This window comes from Helobdella robusta (assembly GCF_000326865.2).
Source record: "Helobdella robusta unplaced genomic scaffold HELROscaffold_2, whole genome shotgun sequence".
Taxonomy (NCBI): domain Eukaryota; kingdom Metazoa; phylum Annelida; class Clitellata; order Rhynchobdellida; family Glossiphoniidae; genus Helobdella; species Helobdella robusta.
In genome coordinates, this window is record NW_008704083.1 from 1,307,514 (window position 1) to 1,331,018 (window position 23,505).

The window sequence follows — 23,505 nt, forward strand, 5'->3', positions numbered from 1 at the left end:
ATTGGTTAGTTGATTGGTTGGTTGATTGAATAAGTGATGTATTAGGTGAATGATTGATTGATTGGTTGGTTAGTTAATTGAATTTTTAAAAAATGTACGAATGTTTTGTGTCAAAATTGAATGACAACCAACCAACCAACCAAAACCAATCAAAACCAACCACAATCACACACACACACACAACCAACCAATCAAACACACAACCAACCAATCACACACACACAACCAACTTTATCGGCAACGGCCAGAAGATAGTCGGCCATCTTGTTGAGATTGGGGGCTTTGCCGGTGTAGATGTACCTCAGTAACTCGGCCATTGCCTCGGGGTCAACGTCCGGGACATCCACTTTGTTCTGCTTCCGTTCTTTCATCTCGTGTTCAAACATGGCGTTGAAGACAGCCGACCGAGCTGGTGATTGATGTTTAAAACGTGAACTAAAGATCAGATGATGAGAATTATCATTAAAATGAGGATGATGATGAGTTAGACGATGATTAAGATTAATGATGATGATGATAGCAACAAAAACAGCATCACTATTTAAAGAACAACAATCAAACACCATAAACAAACATCACAAACAAACATCGCAAACAAACAAACATCACAAACAAACAAACACCACAAACAAACAAGCAAACACCACAAACGAACAAACTAACAAACCAGCAAACACCACAAACGAACAAACTAACAAACCAGCAAGAATAGCTTTATGAACGTGAAACATCCTCTCCCCGACACAGAGTGTGAAGTCGCTAAAGTTTGACCTTTCAAACAGCTGGCCCATGTCGTCGCTCAGCTGACACGAGGGTACTTTTACAGGGTTCAAACTTGATTGGCCAGTCAAATTAACCGTGTCACCGACTACACTGACCTATTTACATAATTAGTCATACGTGTCAATCATTATCTAATATGTGTACAGGACAGACAAACACAAACACACACACACATCTACAAACTTTCACACACCTCACAAAAGATAGTTAATTTATCATCTGGCAGCAGTCCATTAGACTCATCCATCAAGAAATCTCTTCTTATAAACTTCTTGAAACCCCAATCTTTGCCCTGGACAAACCTGTATGCCCTTTGGCTCTCTGCAGGGTGGTGGTGGGTTGGTTGGTTGTTTGTGTACGTGTGTGTGCGTACATGTGTGTCTGTGTACGTGCGTATGCATGTGTGGACATTTGTGTATGTTTGTGGACGTATGTGTGTGTGTGTAGTGTAAAACATCAATTAATAAGTGAACTTGTAGAGAACAACTAACAAACCAATCAATCAAGCAAGCAACAAATCAAACAAAAATCGGGCATAACTATCTCTAACCAACCATCCCTAATCAATCAATCAATCAATCAATTAATCAATCAATCAAGCAACCAACCAACCCATAGCCTTGGTCTCTTCCCTCTTAGAATTTAGAATGGAGAATTTAAACTTGGCCCTGACTTCCGATTTGTTGCACGCAACAAGCAGCAGGTACAAGGATAAATAATCCTTACTCTCCTCATCCAGTCCTTTTGGATTTACACGTAAACACCTGAAGAGGAGAATGTAATATGGTAAATTACTTTAATTCATGTCTAAATAACACCTATTACACTTACTTTACATATAAACATAACAAGATAGTTAGGAGTACAAGATGAAGATAGTGAAAGAAAATTAGATAAAATACAAATATCAAGCAATTCAATCAACAGTTTATTAGTGATTATTTACTAACCATTTTAATTTATCGCTGACCCCGGCGGAGAATGTGGAACTTTTTAGGACCTCGCCCATCTCTTCTCGACAGAAGCTAAAATTATTTATCGTCCATATGTACGAAAACTTTATCACTTTCACCTGGAGAATGTTAAATTTGGGAGTGAAATTTTTATTTAATTTTGAAGTTTTTTTTAGCAATCATTAACAATAATTTTTTTTTTAATTTAACAAAAATCAGCTCCCAGACACTACCTTCTAACTAATTAGTTAGGTTACTATTATATTATATTATATTATAGGATTGAGAAAATGGAAGCAATAATGAATATTGATAGTAATTAAGTTTATTTTTTTTTTATAAATTTACCAATCACCAATAATAAATTTTTATTTAAATCATAAAAAATTATCCCCCAAACACTAATCCCTAATTAATGGGATTACCAGGAGGGCAAAGAAAAACGTACTTGGGTATAGCACCAGCTTTCGGCCATTGGACACAAAAATTCCATCGGTGGTGGTGTGGGGGCCCGAGACAACATCATCGTTGTGTCCACTCGACTGTTATCACTGTTGCTCTCCATCATTGCAAGTCTAATTCTAGGAAGTTATTTTTAATAATTTTTAATTTATATGCATTGTATATAAATTGTATATAGCACATACATAATATATACTATATAGCATATATAATTGTATATACAAAAATTGTTTTTGATAATTTTGACACTTTTGCCATATCATGTGCATGTGGCCTGGGTTTCTTTTATCATCAACAGTATAAATATAAAAAAAAATAATAAAAATAAAATAACAGTACAGAAAAGAACTGATAAAATCACATTTTACACCAATTTAGTAATTAGACATAAAATAGTATATTTTATTTTACATTTTCCTTATTAATTCGTTAACATCCCCCATCTGTCCGGACCCTAACCAGAGCTTGTTGTTGACAAAAAAAGAACTTAAAGCGTTAAGTAAATTAATTAAATGTTAAAAGTTAAAGCATAAGCCATAAATAAATAAAAAGAAAAAACAAACAAAACAATGAAACAGCAATAAAAAATAAATTGAAACCAGATAACTAACCAGACTAATGTGTTTTAAAACCAATAGACTTTTTATTATTCGTGAATTTCTTGCAAAATAAACTAAATAATTTTAATAATTAATTTAATTAAGATTGCGTTAAAAATTTTCCGTGTCAGTTCGTCCACAAAAATTACATTCGCAGTTGCGTACTGTTTTTTTGTAATATGATTTTAAAATTTGTATAGCGCTTTTTAATAAACGAAAAAACAGCAAGCAATGACTTTTGGAGAATACGTAGCGAAACATACGCCTATCAAAATAACATTTTCGGTTCAGATACCCCAGTTCAACCTAATTTTACAACTTTTAAAGAGTATCCAGCTACACACAACCCGACTCACGTCACTTTGGAAATTGTCCAAATCCTGAGAGTCTAAGCACGCACCACACACAAACTTAACAAAATGGTCAATATTTAAAATATAATTACATAAAATAATCTATGAAAATAAAATTTTGCTGAACGATATTCAATAATGATTAATAAACTTACACCCCACACACACCACACACAGAAAAGAGAGAGAGAGAGAGAGAGAGAGAGAGAGAGAGAGAGAGAGAGAAAGAGAGATAGTGGTGTCCAATCAACCAAAAATGTCCTATTTCTTCTTGCTTATTCTCTTGTTGGATTTTGCAGTTTTAGATCCAACAATACTCTGGTTGGATTTTGCAGTTTTAGATCCAACAATATGGTCTATATCTATCGAAGCCAGAACCGAATCTGAAATCTCCTCACCATCATCATCATGACCGAGTTGACGATCATCATCATCATTATCATCATCATCGCTCTCTTCCGATAAATTAACTTCCTGTTGCACTTTAATGTAATTATTTAGGATTTTTGGGGTTTGTTTTTTCGTCTTTTTATTGACTGTTCGTTTACAGTTTGATTGGCCTAGTACAAAAATAAATTTTAAATAGATTATAAACAATAATTTATTATAAATTAATGAATAAATAATACTTAAAACCAAACAAATAAACGAATAACAACTCCAAATCAAAAACCAAAACAAAAGAAACTAACCTTCATTAAATGTAGTACCACTTTGTCGTGATGACGTCATTTTCAAGTTTAAAACTTGCCTCAATCTTTTACTTTTAATCTTTTTCCTCGAACCACTGCCACAACTACTACCACCGTAAGGAACTTTTTCAAAAAAATCCGTCATACCTTTTTGCTTGCTTGGACACTGAAACCAAAATTTAGAGCGAAAAATTTGTTTAAATGTACTTAACTATGATACATCATAAATCAGAGGTGGGCAAACTAGGCGGCCCGCGAAGCCATTTTACATATGCGGCCCTTCGAAGGTGAAATAGTTCTCAATGCGGCCCTAGCAGCAAAATGTTTGCCCAATGTTTGTCATATATTATTACAGTTGTTATAATTAATTGTCATAATTAATATAAATAATTAAATGTTGTGTTATTAAAGCTGGTTACCTTGCTAGATTGTAACTGTTTAATAAGCGGTATCATTAGGTCGTCTGTCTGCTGTTTAGACCAGGATAAAGTCATGAGCGCGTATCTGAATGAATTTTTACACTCATATTCATTCATTCGTTCGTTCGTTCATTCATATTTATTCAGTCGTTCATTCATTGACCCATTCGTTCGTTCGTTCGTTCGTCTTTAATTCTATATTTACTTTATTCTGTTTATTATCATTTAATTAAAAATCATTTTTCAAAAAAGGAAAGATTGATTAATTGATTAGTGACTGATTGATTGGTTGAATGATTGAATTAATGAATGATTGAATGAATGACAGATTGATCAAACGAGTGAATGACAGAACCTTTCCAACTCCTCAAACTGAGGAGTTCCCCATTCAAATTCTTCCATAGATTCGTCAACAACTGCATTGGTGTAAGCTTCGTAAACAGCTCTACTTGGAAAACCTTTAGAAAAAAAAGACTTCCAAGTAAAATTGAATTCAAACCTGAAATAAACCCGACTATAATAATATAATTTATGTACTTTTAATTAATATACATACTTATAATTATTATTATTTAGATGAATAAATATATATATACATATATATTAAGGAACTTGATACTTGAATTTGCCACCTTCATTTAAATGTATCTGCCTTAATTTGGTTTTCACTTTTGACTCTTTGGTGGCCTGCTGGCTTTTCTTCTGTTTCATTGCTTCAACCCACCATTGTCTATGAGGTTGAAATGAAACAAATGAGTTTAGACCAAATTTAACTAAACAAAAATTGAAAATTCAACAAAACCGATCTCAAAATTCGGAGGAAAAAAATCTACCCCATCACTAACTTAAAATTTTCGAGGCACTCCAAGCCCTGACCTTTGAACTCGTGAATTACCTCCATGGCGGTGATGGGGCCGACCCCTCTGACCCCCTCCGTGTAGTCACTACCGCACAGCATGCCTATGCAGATTAGCTGACACTGGTCCAACACTGTTAGTGTTGGCGGGTCAGTTTAAAAGTGGAATGAAATCAAAAAGCAAATTTAAATTAGTTTGAATTGCTTATTAAATATTCATTACCTTGAAATATATTTAGACCGATGAACGCCATCATTAATAAACTTCGTATATCAGATTTTAAAGAATATTTATACAATGTTTTCCGCAGTCGACAAAATAAATACACACACAGCGCAAAAAACGCACTCAATCTCTCCTCAATATCCCGACTCCTAAATATCTCCGCCACATCGCCACTGAAGAGATTCTTCACGACGGATCTGGCGCCAAAAAGAAACGAATCGCAATCGTCGGATATCGTTCCGTCGGTTTGGCCGGTTCGGTCCAGGAATGCACACTGCGCTTCCGCTTCTCCAGGACTGACGACAAAAGGGACGCCAAACAAACGTAAAAGATCCTGTGAAGAATCAATATATACCTTGATAGCGTAATGGTTAAAGGCGCCCGCATCTGTGATGGAGTTACCGGGTTCAAATTCAAGCAGAAACTACAGCTATCATAAATGTGTGTGATCTTATGATTTCTATGACCTGACCTGTGCCTCTGAGTTCATCTGGTCATTAATATTGGTGGCTAGCCTCTCTTGCTTGCCTCTATCTTCTCGCAACTTCAGCAGCTCACCCGACAACTTTTCCTCAATGGCTGAGAAGTTTATCTACGCCGTGTTTGTTCATTTGTAATCAATTGTGAGAGAATGCAATAAATAAATTAATAATATGGATAAAAAAATATGAATAAAAATTATATTTATGTGTAAAATCTTATTTTACAAAAAATATAAATAATTTCGGCGCGCATCGAATTACCACCATTATCATCATTACCATCATCATCATCATAACCATCATCATAACAATCATTATCCTCATCATAATCATCATCATCATCATCATCAACCCCAGTACTGACTTTATCACTGCCATCATCCGGGTGTGCCTTATCAAAGACATCATTTATCATCTCACGAACGTTGTTACACATCTCGTCATCGTCTTCGTCGTCATCGTCATCATCGTCGTCATCATTTTGAATGTCGTCTATATCTCTAATACCATCAGCGTTTGTTGAAAGATTATTACTAATAATGTTATTAGTATTAATATTACTGTTAGTAGTAGTAGTGGTAGTAGTAGTAGTAGTGGTAGTGGTAGTAGTAGTAGTGGTAGTAGCCGTAGTAGCAGCAGTAGTTGTTGTTGCATTTTTATTATGTTCGTTGCTATTATTATCATTTAGTAAGAGTTCTAAAAATAGAGATGAAGATTTAGACGTAGTTGTACGTGACGATGGTGAATTTGATGATGGTGATTGTGATGTGATAGTATGTGATATGGTTGAGGGTTGTGAAGATGGTGTATGTGGTGATGTGGTTGTACGTGATGATGGTGTATGTGTTTCCATTTGAGATGACGTCCATAATGAAGTAGCTATAGGTGTAGGGCTTTCAGTAGAAATTGCTGATTTTTTGTTCTTTGTAATTATCGAATTGTATAAACTATCTATGCTGGCTGCTTCCGCTGTTGCTACTTCCGCTTTCATATCTTTGGATTGCGACGTAGAAAAATCTGGAGAATGTAGAGTAAAAAAATTATTAGAGAAATTTGTATAAATGGTGGTACATCCTAACCCTTTTCCTTAATCCATTACCTTTATCGTCATCATCAGCAGCATCGTCATCTTCTTCATCTTCATCATTTTGTGCTTCTGCTCCACTAAATCTCCGTTTCCTAACTTTACTCTCCATATCACCGAAAGAAAATGGCCTAACGGACGATAAACTCCTCATATTGTTGAGAGGTAGCAGAAATTTTTCATTCATCTTATTCTCAATTTGCGAACTATAACAATCTTTGATGGAATTCGACTCCAGGACATATGGGACGAAATTCCTGGTCACATTGCTAACGTTGTTGTTATAGGAGAACGAGTTACACTTTTTAAGAGAATTTTTATGAGAGTCTTGGTCTATTTGATGTCTCTTGCCGCCGGCGGAAATCACGTGATCGTGTTTACGTTTGGCGTAGACGAAACGGACGTCGTCTCTGGAGGCGATGTGGCTGACGCCGTAAATCAGCTGACCGTCACAATCGAATTCAGTGGCCGTTCCTCTGTTCGAATCCTGGCGAACGCTCTCGATGTGCTTCGTTATTTTGTTGATGTTCATCAGACGACGGAGCTGGTAGTCGGAAAAATCGTCTGCTTTCTGTTTGTTTTTAAGTTTTTTAGCGGAAAATTTAAAAATGAATGTTTGCACTTTCTTGGACATAGTGATATATCATATCTAGCTACTAATACTACTACTACCGCATGTAGTAGTATTAGTAGCTAGATAACAATATCAAACCATAACAATACTAATAATTTCTACTACTATTACTAATATTATTAATGTCAATGATAGATGTAATGGTTAAGGCGCCGGTCAGTGCTGTTGGAGTAACCGGATTGAAATGCGGAGAGATCCTGCACCTGTCTTCACATACAATGTGTGTGTGTGGTGAACGGTGTATATCGTAATAGTAAATACCAACAATTACAATAGTAATACAAATAATAATAATAATAATAGCAACAACAATGATAGAAAGACCTTAGGAAATGATGAGATATGCTCCCAAGATGTCTGCTTACATTTGTCTTTGTACTCCAACAGCATCTCTAATTTTACTGCTATCGGTAAACTTTTGAAATCATCCGAATCGAAGTCAACTGTCGAGTTGAGTCGTTCAGAATGGATATTTCTACAATCCTCATCTTCGCCATGATTGGTATTATCGTTGATGTTGTTGTTGTTGTTGTTGATGTTGTTGTTGTTGATGATGTCGTTGCTGTCATCCTCACCCGTCGTCATCATCATCAGTGGATATTCAGTTGTTGGTAGTTTGAATATGTCATTGTCATCATCATTCTTATCATATCTCTTCTTCGAGATGGTTCCTAATTTTAAGAAATGAATGAAAGAATGAGAGTGAGTGAGTGAGTGAGTGAATAATTACAAACCTTTTTTAGTAATTTCCAAGTTTACATTTTGACCTGTGATATTACCCAGTGCATATTTCTCTAGCATTTTATTAAGCATTTTTTTCAGCGAATGTTTTGAACTTAAGTTCGCTTCTACTCTTCGTTTTTGCCTGGATGCCTTTGTGATCATGAAATAATTAAATATTAATTTTAAAAATAATACTGCAATATTATTAGCTATATAATAATCCTTTGTTCATTCATTCACTTTCATTCATTAATCAATTCATTTATTAGTTTATTAATCCATTCTTTCACTTACTGCTCGTCATTCATTCATTCATTCATTTATATGGCCACACTAACAATAGTTTGTTTCTTCAAAATAGGAACAGACCCATCGAAAACAAAGATAGGTTTTATACCAAAGAACAATAATTTACAAATTCTTTTGAAGAGACCAATGAGGTGGGCATTTCTGATTGGCTGCCCCTTATTATCCCTCATTCCTTTCAACAACTGGTGAAGCCATAAACTTACGTCTGTCGTCGTTTGGGGTGAAATATTATTATAAAATTATAAAATATTATTATTAAACTATAAAATATTGTAATCAAATTATGAAATATTATTATTAAATTATAAAATATTGTAATCAAATTATGAAATATTATTATTAAATTATGAAATATTAGTATTAATCAATTAATCAATTACATCAAGATCATATGTTCAGGTTTCAGTTTAGTAAACTTCAACAAAACAACACCAACCTATTATCACTTTTTTAATGTATAATTTTAATTTAATAACAAAAACTAGCTCTATCTAGTTAGTCTATTCTATAATAGAGTCTATATAATTATAATATATAGTTTTTATATACATATTCATATGACATATAGTAATATATAGTGAATGAATAACATTAAAAAATACTTAACGAAGAATAAGAAACAAATATAATATATCTTTCTCTCTATTCCTCTCTCCCTCCTCCTTCACTCAACGAATTAAATAATTATAATTATTATAACAATAATAAACTAAAAAAAAACTAACCCACGGCCAGCACTTTACCAGTCAGTGATTGACAAGAAACAGCTTTACCAGTTGGTTCTAATAGCTTCCATAAACCTTTAACTCCCATTATTATTTTTTACTAGTGTTTTAATAATTAATATATATTACAAAATATGTAAAATATAACTCAATTGTATTTCTTTTAATTTATACAGGTTTTTAGATAAATCTGAAATCATACACTTGACATTTTAGAATTTAAGATTTTAAAATTGTTAGTTTCAATATTAAACTCAGTTTACCAAAAGTAAACTGTAATAAATAAGTTATTGAAGTGTGCTGATTGTCCTTCATATATTTTTTTTATCAAAAATTACAAAATACTTTAATTTAATTTAATTTAATCAAAAAATGTTAGAATTGCACAGAACACGTATAGCAAAAGCATCATCAAAAGCTTAAACATCCTAAGCTTACAATTGTATGCCTTTGATGATTTTTTAAAACGATTTTCAAAGGTTTAATTGGTTCATTCACATACTTATAATTTTAAAATTAATATTTTATTTTATTATATATATATATATACCTATTTTTATTTATTTATATGGTTGCTTATAAGGATAATCATATACTTAAAAAACACGCAATTTATTTTGGCTTTCCATTAAAATATATGAAACTAATATTTAATAGTTTTAATCTAATTAACTTTTAAGCAAATAAACAATAATGTTGAATTTTTTCGGGCTCAATTGTTCAATATCTATTTAGTGTTTCAGAGGTTAATTAATTTGCAAACATTACTAAAATTACTTCTATTTTTGAATAATTTGCGATTTTTTAGAAGGTTAAGGAAGTTTTCCTTATTGAAACTTGAATTATAATATTATATGAAATAAAAATAAAATAAACCTCTTCAACAAACAATTCCATTTGACATTTTTATTGTTATTTATTTTGTTATTCTTCTTTTTTGCACTAACTCATCATCTTCCTTTTTCCATTGTTAGGTTTTCGTTGTCTTTGTTTTAATACTTAATTGTAATTAACTTCTTTTTACTTACCCTCTCTAATCTAATATCTTTTCTAATTGATTGATGCTAACTTGGTTTTTATTTATTTTTAATTAATTAATCAGGAAGAAATAAATAATTGTTTAAAAATAAAAAATGATTGAATGAAAATTAATTAATAAATATAAATTTAATAGCAATCCTTTAAACTTAAAAAATGTCCATTTATTTATTCATTAGATTTAGATTAGAAGATTTTTCAAAAGCCCATATGGATGAATCTTATTTCAAAACAAAAAAATGTATGTGATGTACAAATTTATTCATCTTTGTTGATATTTTTTTAAGATTTCTATAACTATTAGTATTTTTATCATTTTTATTTCAATAAAAAAAATTGTATATATATATATATATAATGATGATAAGATATATAATATAAATAAACACAATTGATTAAACTTCTACTCATCACTCCCAAGATAATCACTAACTACTCACTAATCCCTAAAAATAGGAAAAAAAATGTCCCCAACTCCAAGATCTTCAATAAGCAGCCAAAAGCTTCCAGTACAGTCTGGTATACTTCCCCGGCCAGCGACGATAATGATTGTCTGACGCCTGTAAACAATGCAACAACAACAACATCGAAACAACAACAGCAACAGTATAGTATTAGGAATAAAAATAAACAACAACTACTAACCCATGCTGCTACTGCTCATACTGCTTTAAATAGCTTTGATCAGGTTATTATTATTATTATTATTATTATGTTTGTTGTTATTGTTGTTGTTATTATTATGATTGTAACTTCCATTCAGCTGTCATTTTTGTTTCTTTGTCCTCTATATAGGGAGAGCATTGCTTCAGCTACAGTACAAATAACGATAACCGTAGAAGAACAACAAACAACAACAATATCAACAACAATAATAATTATACTTTTTATTATTATTTTCAATTATTTACAAATAATAACTTCCATATAAGGCCACAGGCTCGGCTGGTACCGGTAAGACAAGATGGTTCTTGGGTCTTCAGACTGAGTCGACGACCAATAAAACGATAGTCGGAGATATTGACCATCAGAAGGTTTATTGTTATTATTATTAATATCATAAGTATTATTATTATTAAAATTATAAGTATTATTATTATTATATTATTATTTTTATTATTCTCACATGCAGGTCAAGCAATGGATTGAGTTGTACAAGAAAAAGATAGCCAAGTTGAATCACCTGTTGGAATGTGAGCAGAAATGTTTGCAAGGTTATATGGGGGAAGGGGCCAATCAATCAATCAATCAATTAATCAATCAATCTCATCCATATCAGTCAATCAATCAATCAAACAAACAGACAAACAAACAGAGAGAAAAACAATCAATTAACCTTCTCTTCATTCACTCATTCATTAATTCGTTCGTTCGTTCGTTCATTTATTCATTCATTCAATCATTCATTCACTTACAGAGAAAACGAATGAATTCTTACAAATCGTGAAGGAGGCAGACTCGAACCAGGCGACCAGGATCAAATCCCTGTACGACCGGAAGACTAAGAAGATCACGGGCTCCATCTGGAACCTTCAAAAAAAATTGACATCCTGCCAGAATAAACTGAAGCAATTCCAGAAGGTTGAGGAGGAGTGTGGATTTAGGTTTTTTTTGGTTTTTGTTTTGCTCTTTTTCGTTCATTCGTTCGTTCGTCCATTCGTTCTTTCACTCGTTCATGCACTCGCTTCTCATTCGTTCGCTTACTCGTTCATCAAATTACTCGTTAATTTTTTGTCGTTTTGTGAGGTATTATCTTGTTTTATTATTATTATCTTATTACCTTGTTTTGGCTCTGAGGTGACGATGATGATGATGACGACGATGATGATAGTGATGATGAGGATGATGACGGTGGGGGTGGTGATGATGATTTTTTTTTATAATTTCAATTTTAGAATATTGGACAGGTGTGGAAGCCTCGATAACATAAACAACAAAATAGGTTTTACTGCTTAAATTTCATTCATTTTTTATTCGTTCATTTAATCATTCATTCATTCAATTATTAATTAATTCATTCATTCATTCACTCATTCATCCATTCATTCATTCAATTATTTATTTTTTTATTCATTCATTCATCCATTCATTTGTTCATTTAGAAACTCCAGTTAGTCAGACAGTCAAAAAAGTTTGCCTAACACTCCCGAGAAGGTGAATGAATAAATGAATGAAGGAGTGCATGGTGCATGAAGAAATGAGTGAGCAAAGAACCATGATCTCAACTTCTCAATAACTTTTCTCGTTTATTCACATTCATTCACTCATTCATTCATTCATCCAGTTCTAAATATAGGTCAGCGGAATTCCTCCCCTCCAAGAAGCATTCTTCCAAATCCTCCCCAGAGAAAACCAACATGAAAAAATCCTCAAAAATTAAAAAAAAATTTTCGCTAGGTGTCAGCGATGACGACGACGACAATGAAGTTGATAGCGGTCGCAAACGTGATGATGATAATGACGGAGGTGATGATAATGATGCAGAGGAGGAGGAGGAAGAGGATGACGACGTGGACGGTGACGATGAGTATGACGTCATGGAGGTTGAGTTGTCGGAAGATGAGGTGGCTGCCCTGTTCAGAGAGTTGGAGCAGGCTGTCAGTTCTAACAAGGAACTAGAGAGTATGGTTAAGGAGATACAGGTTGGTCGGTTGGTTGGTTGGCTGGTTGGTTAGTTGGTTGGTCGGTCGGTCGGTCGGTTGGTTGGTTGGTTGGTTGGTTGGTTGGCTGGTTGGCTGGCTGGCTGATTGGTTGCCTGGTTGTTTGGTTGTCTTGCTGGCTATTTGATTTTGTTTGATTTTATTTCATGCACAAACCTCAATCCACACACACACACACACACACACACACACACACACAAACAAACACAAACAAACACAAACAAACACAAACGAACAAACACAAACAAACACAAACAAACAAACACAAACAAACACACATACAAACACAGAGCCAAGTGAAACAGACCCATGAAGAGTGGCAGATGTTGCTGACCGAGACTCGCTACCATAGCGACCATCTCGAAGAGCAGATCAACGACCTGATGGAACTTCACCAACAGGAAGTCCTCAATTTGAAACAAGTTTGTATGTTTGTTTGTATGTTTGTTTGTATGTTTGTATGTTTGTTTGTTTGTATGCATGTTTGTTTGTGTTGGTTTGTTTGTTTGTTTGTTTGTGTTTGTATGTTCGTTTGTTTGTTTATTTACTTAGTTTTTTGATGGATGTATAGATGACTGAATGAATGAATAAATGAATGAATGAAGGAATGAATGAATGAAGGAATGAATGAATGAATGAAGGAATGAAGGAATGAATGAATGAATAAAGGAACTATCCAGTTTAGAAGATAAGCTGGAGTACCAGTTGGACGAACGTATGAGAGATTTGCTAGATCTAGTTGAAGCTTGTCAGACAAAGGTATCATTATCATTATCGCCACCACCATCGTCATCGTTATCATCATTCCAATCATCATCATCATCATTTCTATCATCATTTCTATCATCGTCATCACCATCATTCCTATCATCATCATTATTCCTATCATCACCATCATTCCTATCATCATCATCATTCCTATCATCACCATCATTCCTATCATCATCATCATTCCTATCATCATCATCATTCCTATCATCATCATCATTCCTATCATCATCATCACCATCGTCATCATCACAGATGGCGAAACTAGAGATTCAGCAGCAGCAGCTCCTGCCGATTGAAGCACTGGAGCAGTTCTCAATGAAAACGTGCGCTACAAAAATGGCAAACTTCCTTCTTTCAATCCTGGCCATCGTATTCATATTCCTATCTATGGACATCAACTCTTTCAGATCTCTACTTACGCATAGGTTGGTTGGTTGGCTGGTTGGTTGGTTGGCTGGTTGGTTGGTTGGCTGATTGGTTGACTGATGGTTGGCTGATTGGTTGGTTGGTTGGTTGGTTGGCTAGTTGATTGGTTGATTATTGGTTTTTGATTGGTAATAAAATATATTGTTATAACCGACCGTTAAACTTGTACGTGGATTCTTAACTCCTGAACAAATTTATTTCAGACAAGCAGTTATATTAGACAAACAGGCACGCACACACACACACACACTCACACACACACACACACTCAGATATAGGTACTGGATAGCTGGGTGTATCATGATGGCTTCTGTAATCATCTGGAAGCTTCTGCAGTGCCACTACGAAAGCCATGTGACGTCATCATCAACAACAACAACAACATCAACAACATCGTCATCGTTATCACCCTTATCACCATCATAGTTTCACTCATCATCGTCATCATCATAATCATCATCATTATCATCATCTTCATCATTATTATTGTTATTATTATCATCATCATTATTATTATATTATTATTATTATAGTTGATGTTATGTTGTTATTATTATTACTGTTGTTATTTGAAAAAAAAATCTAATTTTGCATAATTCTTTCCTCCATTTGCACTTTTTTTTCTGTCTGTCTATCATTCGTTTTTATGTCCTGACAAGTAAATATTATTTATTCTTTAATATTATTCATTATTATTATTCATAATTTTAATTTATATTATTTATATTAAATATTTAAACTCGAAACATTCCATGGAAATTGATTACAGGACGGTTGATAACTAATTAAAATTAACAGCCGTTTCAAAAGTGCTTCAATAGTTATCGCGAAATTACACAATCACCAACAACAACATAAATAATATTAATATTATTTTTTTTAAAAATAATAATCCATATTCTATTAATAATTTTATTATTAACATTTTAATTAATTAAATATGTAAAATTAATTTTAATTTTATTTTATAACGATGCGTTTCGTTTTCCCTGCATTATACTTAACGCTTATAACATCTACCAAGTATAGATGATTATAATATATATATATATATATATATATATATATATATATATATATATATATATATATAGTAATAATAATAATTTTTGTTGTTATTATTATTTCTTTAGCTCTTTGAACCATCACAAGCATTTTAGTGTATTAGAGAAGTTATTCGATTCGACTGAGTTCATCGCTACTACAAATTTTACGGCTGTTATTAATATTATTACTTTGTTGTTGTTGTTGTTGTTTTATTGTTGTTATTGTCGTTGTTGCTGTACTGTTGGCATTTATTATTATTATTATCATTATTGTTGTTGTACTGTTGGCATTTATTATTATTGTTATTATTATTATTAATTATTTATATTATTACTGCTGCTAAAATATAATAAATTAATGAAAGAATATCAACTTTTTTTCAATTTTTCTAATGTTATTTCAAGTTCTTTAGTGTTATAAGTTATATTATAAAAACAATAATAATAATAATTATTATTATTATTATTAATGTTTTAACAAAATAAAAATTTCGAAGACCCCAAGAACTGTCAATCATTATTTATGATATAAATATATATGAATATATATATATATATATTGTGTGTGTGGTGTGTGTGTGTGTGTGCGCGTGTGGTGTGTGTGTGTGTACGTGTAGATAAGATTTCAAGAAGCATTTCAGAATATTTATGAATTTATCTAACAATGAGAAATAAGCGAAGGAAAAAGTCTATTATTTTTTTATTATTATTATTATTCTTATTATTATTATTACTTTATTTACCTATTATTATTATTTTATTTATTTACTTAATATTATTAAAAAATCATTTTATCATACCGAACGAAATTAAGAAGTCGATTGTTAAATATTATTATATATTAATGATAACATTAATAAATAATAATAACAATAATATTTATTATAATAAAACGAAATTTAAACTTATTTATTCATTCATTTATTTACTTTTAAAAAATTGATAAAAATCAGGCGAAACAGAACTTCTTTGAGTAACTTATGTACATGTGAGGAGTTAGAGAGAGAGAAAGTGGGAAAAAGAGAAAGAGAGTGATAGAGAGAAAGTAAGAGAGAAATAGAGAGAAAGTAAGAGAGAGAGACAGAGATTCATGTTCATACAGGTTCATGTGAGAAGAGAGAGAGAGAGATAGTGAGGAAAAGAGAGAAAGAGAAAGTAAGAGAGGGATAAAGAGAAAGCAAGAGAGAGAGTGAGAGAGAGATACAGAGAAAGTAAGCAACATAGCGAGAGAGTGAGAGATTATAGTTTTACAATGCATGTTTATTAAGACTTGCGTTTCAATTATTTTTTTCTAAAATTAAACATGGTTCAGTTTAAATTCTTTCATATTTATTTTTATTATTATTTCTAATATTATTATCGTGAGTGTTTTTATTATTGTTGATATTATTATTGTTTTTTTATTTTTATTATTTTTTTATTATGAAATAATAATTTAAAATTAAATATTTAAAGCATTTTAAACTGCTAACCATTGCACACATATGCACACATACATACAAACATACATACACACATACATACAAACTTACATACATACATACATGCATGCATATAAAAACACATACAAATACACATACCTGCACATACATACATACATACATACATACATACATACATACATACAAGCTAAAAATATTTATCACAGTATACAACAACATTTGTCCGATTTTGAAGAGGATGATGACGATGAAGCTGTCGTCGTTGTTGTTGTTGTTGTTGTTGTTGATGTTATTGCTGTTGTGGGCTTTTTCAACGCCGACGTTAATGGCTTGTTGTTTTTTATTATTAACTTATTATTATTACTATTGTTGTTGTTGTTGTTGTAGGCATTTAATATTTTGTCTTCATCATCGTCGTTGTTGCTATTGTTATTATTGTTGTTGTTATTGTTATTGTTGTTGTTGTTGTTAAGGCTCTGGTATGATTGGCGGGTGTCGTTGCTTAGCAACTCGAACGCGTCACTTTTAACGTCTATGAAGTCATCGTGATTATGTGGACTTAGTTTGATGTGTTGTTGCTGTTGTTGGCGGTTTGGCGATGTTGTTGTTGTTGTGGTGGTTGTCGCGACGACCTCTGTTGTCGTTATTGAAGGGTTTAATTGTTGTTGCTGCTGTTGTTGTTGTTGCTGCTGTTGTTGTTGTTGCTGTTGTTGTTGTTGTTTGCGTTTCTTACTGCCACGATCCTGTCATATTATTGTTTTATTATTATTATTCATAACAATATTCTAATGTGTTTGTATGTGATAAAGTGTGTGCGTGTGTGTATGTGTGTGCGTGTGCACTTGTGTGTGCGCGAGTGATTTATCTAGAGTCGCCTCAGCAGTACAATAATCTGTCTTTGGATAAATTAAAAAGTTCATTTTCCTTAGTGGAGGAAATGGGGTGAGATGACGTCATCGTCATCATCTCCGTTTAATGTTTATATAGATGCACGTGTGTGTATTTGTATATGTGTTTGTGTGTGTATGTGTTTGTATGCGTGTGCGTGCGTGTGTGTGTGTGTGTTACTAATCACACGAATGTTTGCTCAGCTCTGCCTCGCTGTGTTGCCTCGAAATGTTTTCTTTTTTGTCACATTTGATTTAGGGTCCATAGCTGTTGACCGAAAATAACAATAAAAATATCAATAATAATAACAATAATAATAATAATAGGATTAATAACAATAATAATAATAACGCCTATACACTCAGTCGTACGCACATTTAGATGGAGGTATGACGGGAACGAAGATGAAAATATAAAATGAGAGAGAGAAAGAACAAAAAAAGAGATAGAGAAGAGAGAGAAAGAAAGAAATAGAGTGAGTGAAAAAAAATGAAAGAGAAAAGGAAGAGAGAAAAAGAGAGAAAGTGAGAGTTAAAATTAATGGAGTCGATTGATATAACGTAGCAGAGAGATATATAAAGAAGAATATATACAAAGCTAATGTGATAAATTTATAAATTATTCTACGCGTCATAAATAATCACACTTACAAATAAACACACACACACACATACATACATATTCACATATATACATACATACATCTATACCTACAAACAAACAAACCAATAAACACACATACACAAAGATTCATACAAACATACATAACATACACATAGACCCATACAAACATACATAAAAACGCAACAACAAAGTGATTTTTCAATTTGTATCAGGAACATAGGATGACAGCTGAGATTGCTAGAGAATTTTTTTTTGTATTTTGGTATTGGCATCTTGTGTGAATTGTATCATTTCGTTTGTATTATTTTGTATTGTTTTGTATTGTTTTGTATCTGTATTGTTTCGGGTAATTTTGTATGTTTTTTGTATAATGCTTCGCCTTTTTTATCTGTTGATTTTGTTGTTCGGGTTAATTAATTAATTAATTCTGGTTAAGTTTGTCTTCGCATCTTGTGTAGATTTTTTATGCGGGTTAAAAACATACATACAAACATACATACAAACAACAGCATACAAACATACATACAAACATACATACAAACAACAGCATACAAACATACATACAAACATACATACAAACAATAACATACAAACATACATACAAACAACAGCATACAAACATACATACAAACAACAGCATACAAACAACAACATACAAACGTACAAACAACAAACGAACCAACAAATAAGCAAAATCAAAATAGAGCACACCCACAACAAAACCATTGTCCGAAAAGTATTTATTTAGCGCTCAAGACATGTCTGGATTATGTAGCGCGCAATTTTTTCATATTTTAAGGCTTTTGGCGGGAAAATTTTAAAGGAAATTGATACAAATAACTCTTTTGACACTCGTTTAAACATTACATTTAAACTCTCCTCTTACTGTTTGTTCACACACACTCACACGCACGCACACAATGTCAACACATCACACAATCCATACAAAAATGACACACACCACACACACACACTACCCATATGTACACACCTCATACATGCAACACAAAACACACACACACAACTAAATGAATCGAACACGACACTAAACATTTCCGCCACTAACACGTTGATGATGATGATGATGAGAATGAGGAAGAGGACGACGATGACGATGACGACGACGACGATGATGATGATGACTTTTTTTTGGTTTCCTATAAAACGTTTCCCTGCATTAAAAGAACCAGCGTTTACTTACCAGACGCATTATGCCATCAGCGTTTACATGCGTGTGTGTATGTTTGTGCGTGTGTGTGTGTATGTGTCAGTGTGTGTGTGTCATTGTGTGTGTGTGTGCCAGTGTGTGTGTGTGTCAGTGTGTGTGTCAGTGTGTGTCAGTGTGTTTTTGCATTTCAACAGCGTATGTTTGCTTATATCTGTATGTGTTGTTTGCTTATGCTAGTCCTTTTTTGATAATAAATGTTTGTGTGTTTATGTGTTTGTCTATGTGTTTGCACGCGTCTGTCTGTGTTTGTTCATGTGTTTTTGTGTGTGTGTGTCTCTGTTTGTGTGTGTCTGTCTGCAGTAGCGATTTTCATATAACTGCCCGACAATGCACAGCACAACCTTATTTTAAATAAGAAGCCTTGTATATTTGTGTTTACGTACTTGTATGTATGTTTGTTTATGTGTGTGTTTGTATGTATGTGTTTATTTGTGTGTGTGTGTGTGTGTGTAGATATGTGTGTGTGTGTGTGTGTGTGTGTGTGTGCGTGAAGGATTTGGTCTGTAGGATGCTGGCGAAGAATTCTTGTGGCAATAACACTTCATATAGCGGTCAATTAATTTACAAGTGGGTCATTTCATGTGTGTGTGTATGTGTGCGTGTGTGTGTGTGTGTGTGTGTGTGTGTGTGTGTGTGTGTGTGTGTGTAATAAGGACAATATTCGTAGGTAAAAAATTGACGACAGGATGAAAGAGGAAACCATGAAAGCGGAAAAATAATTGGAATGGAATTACGAGAGATGGAGGAGTGAGAAGGAGTGAAAAAAAATGAAAGAGAGAAAGAAAAAAAATGAGAGAGGGGAAAAATGTGAGAGAGAGAGAGAGAGAGCGAGAGAATGTGAATCAAAGAACGAAAGAAGAAAATGGGAACCGTGATGAAGCTAGAAAGATAAAAGGATAGATATTGAAAAAGAGAAAAAAAAAGAGAAGAGGCAGAGAGAAAGAGAGAGAGAGGAAATAAATGAGAGAACGAACGTAAATTGAAAAAAAAAAAAAAGAGAGGGAAAGAGAGACAGACAGACGTGTGATGAAGAGTGAAATGAAAAAAAGATAAAAGATAAGATAGGTAAGAATGAAAAATATAAATAGAGAGAGAGAGAGGAGAATAAAATGAGCAGACGGAAAATATTGTAGAGATATTGAAATGTTAAAAAACGCGAAAACTCACTGGGATGGGAGCGAGAGATAGGTCTAAAAAGTTAGAGATAGAGAAATAAAGAAGAGAAATGGAGAGAAAGAGTGAGATGGTGAGAGTTAAAATAACGTTGTTAAAGTTTGAAAATAACCCGATAGAGGATATATTAACATGTAAAATATTCGCTCATTGTTGTTGTTGTTGTTACCGATGTCGTTGCTGTGGTTGTTTGTTGTTGTTGTTGTTGTCGTTGCTGTTGTTGTTGTTGATGACGTCATTGTTATTGTAATTTTTGTTTTGTTGTTTTAAAGTTTTATTTTGATGAAGAAAAAAACAGATGCATTGTCAATTTTTTTTACAGATGTTGTTTATTGCAGATGTCTATGTTTATGACTCTATTTTCATTCTATTTTATGCGCTTGTTGTTGGTGTTTTTGGTGTCGTTGTAGTAACAGTAGTAGTAGAAGAAGTTATAGTAGTAGTAGCAGTAGCAGTTGTTGAAGTAGCCGCAATAGCGGTAGTAATGGTAGTAGCAGTAGTGGCTGTTAATGCCCAGACGTAGTTTTTTTCTTCAGATTTACCAATGAAATATATAATAAAATATTCACTTTAATAAGAAAAACTGAACGTTCAGATATGATGAAAGGCACATTTTAAAACTTTTTACAGTCAAACCTCATCAATAATTCTAACACATACATAATAATTTAATATCATATAAGATGTACTCTCTCTCTCTCTCTCTCTCTCTCTCTCTCTCTCTCTCTCTCTCTCTCTCTCTCTCTCTCTCTCTCTCTCTCTGTTTTTCCTCTTTCTCTCTCACTTTCTCCCTCTTTCTTTCTTTCATTTTTCTCTTTCTCCATCATCTCCAAAAAAATTCAGCCTAAGCAAGTCTAGTTACATATATATAGATTTAACTATTTTAAAGCAATTTGTCACGTAAAACAAAGAAAAAATAACAAAAAACTGACGGAGAGAAAGTGAGAGTTTTTTCATACTTAACCATTCTCTCTTTCCCTCTCTCTTTTTCTCTCTTCCTCTCTCTTACTTTTTTATATTATTTTTATTATCTATGGTTTTTGGCATGTGTCAAAACATTTTTTAATTTAATTTTTTCTTTGGGATAGTTTTTAAGTTTAAAGGCGGAAAAAGAAAATTTAAAAATAATAAGATGACGTCATGCAAATTTAATAAACAAAAGATTAATGATAATGGGAAAGTTGACGATGATAATGACGATGATGATGCTACTTCTACTACTACTGCTGATGTTGATGATAATGTTGATGATGATGGTGATGATGGTGGTGATGATGATGATGATGATGATGGTGATGATGATTGTGATGATGACGACGAGAATGACGATGTAGCTGCTGAAAACGCTGACGATGAAGGCGCTGGTGATGGTGAAGATGATGATTGACCGACGACATTGATAATGATGTGGTTTTTTTAATTTTTTTATCTTCTATCTTATCTGTCTTCTACCTGCCAATCCACACACACACACACACACACGCACACGCACGCACGCACACAAACACACGCACACACACATACATGCAATTTTATTCCATGCTTATGGCACTGCGGAACAATAAAATAATACACCGTCAAATTTTATACCTTATTAAATTAATGACGCACCCACACACACACACACACACACACACACACACACACACACACACATACATACACACACACGCACACACACACACATACATACATAAATATACACACATACATACATGCAAACACGCAGATATAAAAAGAAATATACAGACATATAAAAAAATACTTTTAAAACATTTAAAGAAGTGAAACACGAAGAGAAAAAAATGAAAGGGAAAGAAAGAAAGGAGAAGAAGAAAGAAAGAAAGAGAAAGAGAGAAAAGGGGAGAGGGAGAGAAAGAGAGAATGACGTAATGCATTTAATCATATAATTCCCTTAAGAACGATCACACAGAAGAGCGGGCAGGGCAGGAAAACACTTCCAGTGAATTTCGCCCCTTTTTAAGCACCCTATTCCGTGTATTGCTATGTGACATTATACTTTTTCTCTCTCTTTCTCCTTTTCTTTTTCTCTCCTTTTTTCTTTCTCTTTCTATCTCTCTTTCTCTCTCTTTCTCTCTCTATTTTTCTTCCTTATCTCTCTTTTATTTCTTTTTCGTTCTATATATTATGAATATATATATATATATATATATATATATATATATATATATATATATCTCAGTTTTCTCTTTCTTTCAATTCAACTCTCCATCAGCATCTTTCTACTTGAGAGAGAAAGAAAAGAAAAATAATAATAAAGAGAGTAAGAAAAAGAGAGAGATAGAGAGAAAGACAGAGAAAGTGACAGAGAGAACTATATAAAGAAGGGAAAGTTAAAAAAGATATCAGTCATTTTTGATGGAACTTAATCATGCATAACATTACAAGATCGCACAATATATTTTTTTTCACAGTTAGGAAGAAAAATAATAATAATAATAACAATAAGAAGAAGAAGAAAAAGAAGAAGAAGAAGAAAAAGAAGGAGAAGAAGAAGAAGAAGAAAATATCCACATCATAAACAACAAAAATGACATTAGCATTAAGAATAATATTAATCAAAAAATCATTTACATAAAATACAACAACAACGACATAAACAACAGCAACAGCAACAACGACAACAACAACAATAACGACAACAACAACAACAACAACAACAACAACAGCAGCATAAACAACAACAACAACAACAGCATAAACGTGAACAAGAACAACAATATGAACAACAACATACCAGCAAAACAACCGCAACACAAACCATACACAATACATAAAAAATACCCAAACAATACAAAAATACCCAGCGCAGATACGAAAATACCCATTTAAAATTTTGTACATCGAAAATGAAAAAAAAACAATTTCCAGAATCGAATCCGACAAAA

The 23,505-nt window shown here is 32.7% G+C and overlaps 3 protein-coding genes across 3 annotated transcripts in view; 1 reads left to right on the plus strand and 2 right to left on the minus strand.

Moving 5' to 3' along the window:
* The window catches only part of HELRODRAFT_93853 (hypothetical protein), a 3,110-nt gene extending 842 nt beyond the window's left edge, over window positions 1–2,268 (minus strand). Inside the window, exons 1-6 of the mRNA XM_009017044.1 lie at window positions 2,185–2,268; window positions 1,734–1,855; window positions 1,396–1,547; window positions 977–1,104; window positions 701–878; window positions 231–409 (exon numbers count right to left, since the gene is read on the minus strand). Coding sequence (XP_009015292.1) covers window positions 231–409; window positions 701–878; window positions 977–1,104; window positions 1,396–1,547; window positions 1,734–1,855; window positions 2,185–2,262 — 837 coding nt within the window. The 5' untranslated portion in view covers window positions 2,263–2,268. The remainder of the gene's footprint in view (window positions 1–230; window positions 410–700; window positions 879–976; window positions 1,105–1,395; window positions 1,548–1,733; window positions 1,856–2,184) is intronic.
* An 839-nt stretch (window positions 2,269–3,107) lies between these two features.
* Window positions 3,108–9,388, minus strand: HELRODRAFT_188230 (hypothetical protein; the record flags this gene model as incomplete). Its single annotated transcript, XM_009017045.1, has 16 exons — window positions 3,108–3,442; window positions 3,479–3,710; window positions 3,843–4,008; window positions 4,262–4,346; window positions 4,617–4,719; window positions 4,894–4,991; window positions 5,107–5,251; window positions 5,341–5,677; window positions 5,816–5,935; window positions 6,190–6,272; window positions 6,774–6,842; window positions 6,925–7,480; window positions 7,868–8,214; window positions 8,278–8,416; window positions 8,605–8,780; window positions 9,301–9,388. 16 exons carry the CDS (start codon window positions 9,386–9,388, stop codon window positions 3,412–3,414), a joined length of 2,775 nt encoding a protein of 924 aa, XP_009015293.1. The 3' UTR covers window positions 3,108–3,411.
* A 1,136-nt stretch (window positions 9,389–10,524) lies between these two features.
* Window positions 10,525–14,712, plus strand: HELRODRAFT_188231 (hypothetical protein). The gene is made up of 10 exons (XM_009017046.1): window positions 10,525–10,579; window positions 10,795–11,026; window positions 11,271–11,372; window positions 11,471–11,552; window positions 11,756–11,942; window positions 12,623–12,935; window positions 13,289–13,420; window positions 13,668–13,757; window positions 14,022–14,194; window positions 14,468–14,712. Coding segments are annotated over exons 1-10 (1,467 nt in total). The 5' UTR covers window positions 10,525–10,577; the 3' UTR covers window positions 14,622–14,712.
* The last annotated feature ends 8,793 nt before the right edge of the window (window positions 14,713–23,505 follow it).